General features: G+C 33.8%; 1 protein-coding gene across 1 annotated transcript; it reads right to left on the bottom strand.

The window, feature by feature from the left end:
• Positions 1–2,881: 2,881 nt before the first annotated feature.
• Positions 2,882–3,616, bottom strand: LOC107463147 (uncharacterized). The gene is made up of 2 exons (XM_016081893.3): positions 3,191–3,616; positions 2,882–3,121 (listed from the first exon to the last, which is right to left on the bottom strand). Exons 1-2 carry the CDS (start codon positions 3,338–3,340, stop codon positions 2,882–2,884), a joined length of 390 nt encoding a protein of 129 aa, XP_015937379.2. The 5' UTR covers positions 3,341–3,616.
• Positions 3,617–4,373: the final 757 nt, after the last annotated feature.

Here is a 4,373-nt window from a genome sequence, read left to right as displayed (position 1 = left end):
ATAATGGTAAAAACGGAGCAGTCATTAATGAGAGTGCACCGTTATCAAAGCCATCAATCCCTAAATGCATCCCTAACGGACACGACACTTGAATAGACGTAACTGTCAGAAACAAAAGGTCGCGAAAATCACGTCGGTTTAAAAACCCGTGTTTCCTCCAAGAAAGTCGGCTACGAATCCGAGTTGAATACTTGAACCCAAAGCCCTAAAGAGATCTTGGGCTCAAGTAGGGGCACTGTTCATACCCTGGCCCAATGATAAAGGCCCAAGTCCAAATAGAAAGGCTTAATCCGAAGAATTAAGCCTAGCTAAGCACCGACCTTCATATAAGAAGTCGGTGTTGACTACGACTTACTTCGAAGAAGTCGGACATGAGGTTAGCTGGCGGATAAACACTCATTTGAATGAGTAACCGCTCCTAAAATCTCTCTAACCGCTTCATCAAGCCATATCTTAACCTCCCTAAGATAGAGGGGCGGTTAACACCCAAAAGATACGGCACTACTCCAACGGTGGTTATTGGCTCACCACTATAAATACACTGACACCCCTCAGGTATCTCTATGCCCAATACTCTCTAGACCTGCTAACGCCCTTGCTAACTTAGGCATCGGAGTGTCTTTGCAGGTACCACCCCCCATTCACTCACGCACACAAGTCGGAAGGAGGCTCCAGCGTGCGAACCAACTCGGAGACTACCATCCGCGGGCGATTGGGCCAACCAACGTCATCTATTCTGTTAATCTCCGGTTACCCACCGTAACAGGTGTAAAGGTTCTTCGTTTACTCAACAAAATTAATGACGAAAAAATTTATTTTTTTTAATGATATTTTGGGAATCTATATATGTTATTGGATTAACCTTTGTTTTGTTCAATTTTATTCTGATTTTTTTGAACCTAAGTCTCTATTATGATTTGGTTTGGTTCTTCTTTTGCTGAGTATAAAGATTTCTATTTATACTTTTATTTTTTTATACTTGATCACTGAGATATTTCTAGAAATTTATGTGTAGTCTAATGATGGGTAGAATATTATTTTTTTTTGGTTGTCTACTTAGCATTTTATTTAGGATATCTATAAATTGTCAATCATGCAGATGGAGATATTGATTGTTCATCATAAAAAAAAAAAAAAAAACTTGAAAAGATGAAAATGGGACTACAATTTATTCATTTTCAAAATTCTTTACCAATGGGTAGACTTCTTGCAATCAAAGTCTACTATCACAAATAAAGTTTTTTTTTCCTAGTTATGGATGCAAATAGAGTGTCAATTTTTTTATGATAGAATAATAGAGTGTCAATTTAAACATGCAAACATTGAGCCATATCTCACTAACTCGGAAAAATAATGGGACTAAGTTGAAGAAAAGTTACATACCTAGTCACCTACTAAATTGGACCTGAATATTAGATAAACTAAAAAGTTCCGTCAAGCTTCATACGCTAGAAACTTGAAATAATTCTATTAAATACTGCAATTCCCCCCTCCAGGGATGAACCAGAGGCTAGTTATGAGTGATGATATGGGGGTTGCTATCCCTCCAGTTACTGTTTAGCACTTTAGCTTAGGTTTCTGTTTGGGCCTTAGGGCCCTTTGTAAACCCAAAAAAAATTCGAATGCAAACAGTTTATACAGACTCTGAATCATTCTTAATTCTTCAGTTGCTATAATTTTAAGGCCAAGCCCAGCCTTGGCATATAAATTGGATTTTACTTGTAGCCGTTTTATCATTTTAATACCGTCCCATTGATTTATTAATTTCAATTAGTTATGACATAGTATTAGCCCATTGTTAAAGAAAAAAAATTGGCACTTCTTTTAAATTGTTCAATTAAAAAATAACATAAACTTTAAAACCATACCAGCACAGAAATTTCCTACGAGTGGAAGATTTTTTTTTCTTTCTTCTGTAGAAGATTCAAGACTTTCTCAATATATCAGCAGCTATAATAATGATGTTTACATAGTTAGCATTTTGATCAAAACTCAGCATGTTATCCCATTTTTCCTCTCATTTTTTTCTCTCTTCATATACCACTCTGTGAAACCTACCTCAAATTTCACTATAATTTGTAGACGGAAAATAGTGTAGTGTCTTTCGTTGGTTGAGGTAGAGAAGGAGAAGCATTGGCATGGTCATGGAATACTACAATGGCTTCAGATGTGTGAAGAACTTGGGTTCTAGAATGTTGTTCTAGTTGGCGTGACAACCTTTGGGCACGAACTGCTATGAGGTATAAGGCAGAAGCTAAGGAAACTGTGGTCAAAGCAAAGACAGCAGCACAAGAGAACAAGCCTCTTCTGATGACGTGGCATGTGTGTCTTGGCTTTGACCAATTCTTGAGATGCCCTGATTCTACACTCACTCCTGCTAGCAGCAGAATCTCCCCAATCGCAAAACATATCCTATATCCAACATAACAACATATGCAATCTGACACGTGTTAGGTTTCATGTTGTTTTCACTGATGCAACAACCTAAGTAGAGTGCTTCATTTCATTCAGCATTTAAAGTTTATGCTGTACACTAAAAATTAATAATTAATTGTATATCATATGTTATTTATTTATTTGTAATTATATCTATATCTTTTATAATTAATATATATAATTATTTTATATTAGCAATATATTAAAATTAAATTCTTTAATATATATGCATATATGATATTTGCATTATAATTATTTAATTTTGGAATTATTGCACCATATGCAAAATCATTATCAGCATTTATTCCTTCTTATCTTTTTAGTAAATGTGCTTTAATTTTCTCCAATAATCCCACATACTTCCTTCTCTCCGCTTCTACTATTCTAGTTCCATTATTACTTTCAACCATAAATTTAAGGTTTAGTTATTTAATTGAAGTCTGGTTTAATTTGAGGTAGCGATGAAGAAAAATCCAGCATGGGAGGCTAAGGAGTTGGCAGAAGGGGATTCAGGATCCAAGTGAAGTAAGGTTGGAGATGATTTACTAACTGCGATTAAGAGATAAGTATGCTCCATAACCATGGCGATTGCTAGCACAACAAAAGCACAAGCAGCACATACCAATGGCGTTTTCCCGCTACTTCTGTATACACATTCTGTTTTTCTTGTGTTCATCCATGTCACCTGCCATATCATTAATTATATATTAATTAAGAGATTTGAGTAATTAATATGATTATTATTATTATGTACCTGAGAACGTGTGGCTTCTGCTATGAGGCAGAGAGTGAAGGAGGAGAGTCCCAATAGGATTGTGACAAGTACGAGGAACACACCAGTTTTGCTGCTCATCAAACATGTCTTCCCTGTGTTTGGTTCGAGATCAGCATGTGTAACTGCCATTCTTGAATTGAATTGTGTCTTACAAGAGATGGATTTGTATGAAGGAAGAAGAATTGCTTGGAGCAAAGGTTACTTGAAGCTTGATGAAGCCCCAAGATTCCCAATATAATGTCATATGTGTGTGGATTTTAATACGAATTAGCATTCACACTCATCACACATGCCAATTTTTTTTCTTAATTAATAAATAAAGCCAGACTCATGACTCATCATTCAACAACCACGTCCTCAACCTCTTATGCCTCTCCTCAATTCATCAGTTAATTCGGTTTTCTCTTTCTCATGGTCAATGAGCCACAATCGTTATATATAATACAACATTCTAAGAACAGAATCGGTTCTCAAACTAGCAGAAATCCATATGAGTTCTCTTCGCGTCTGAAGTTAATAGTTAAAAATTATTAAATGATAATTTATTTAAGAATAAAGTATTAAATTGGTTCGTTTTAGGTGTAATCCTGTTTTACTCTTTAAGATTTAGAATATTTTATTTAAATCCAAAAAATTTTTATTTTAGTTTCAATATAGTCTTATCGTAAAGTCAAAGTTAAATAATTAACAACATGTCCTATATGACAGCAGTACAAGAACAAAGTCAATAATTTGAAAAATAAGTACAAGCTCTAAAGGCACACAATCAACCGTGATGCATCAATACATTTATTTATCATTCTTCTTAGTTTTATAGAAAATATTTCATTTAAATTGTAAATAAAATAATAAATAAATGTATTGATACATCCACAGTTGATTTTGTGCCTCTAAAACTTTTATTTGTTCTCCAAATTATCGTTTTTGTTCTTCTAATGTTATCTTCCATTAATTATTTAATTTTGACCTCAAGTAGGATTACATTGAAATTAAATGAAACTGAGTAAAAACAATTACATGTGAATATTTAGTTAGAATAATATATTTTATTTTTCAAATTTCTTTATTTTATTATTTAAAAAATCAAATAACTTAAACCAATTTATCAATTTAAATCGATTAGTGATATTTTTCAATTAATCTAATTGAACTGAACGATTGG

Source organism: Arachis duranensis, chromosome 1 (assembly GCF_000817695.3).
Source record: "Arachis duranensis cultivar V14167 chromosome 1, aradu.V14167.gnm2.J7QH, whole genome shotgun sequence".
In the NCBI taxonomy this organism is placed as follows: domain Eukaryota; kingdom Viridiplantae; phylum Streptophyta; class Magnoliopsida; order Fabales; family Fabaceae; genus Arachis; species Arachis duranensis.
This window is presented reverse-complemented; position numbering and strand designations above follow the sequence as displayed.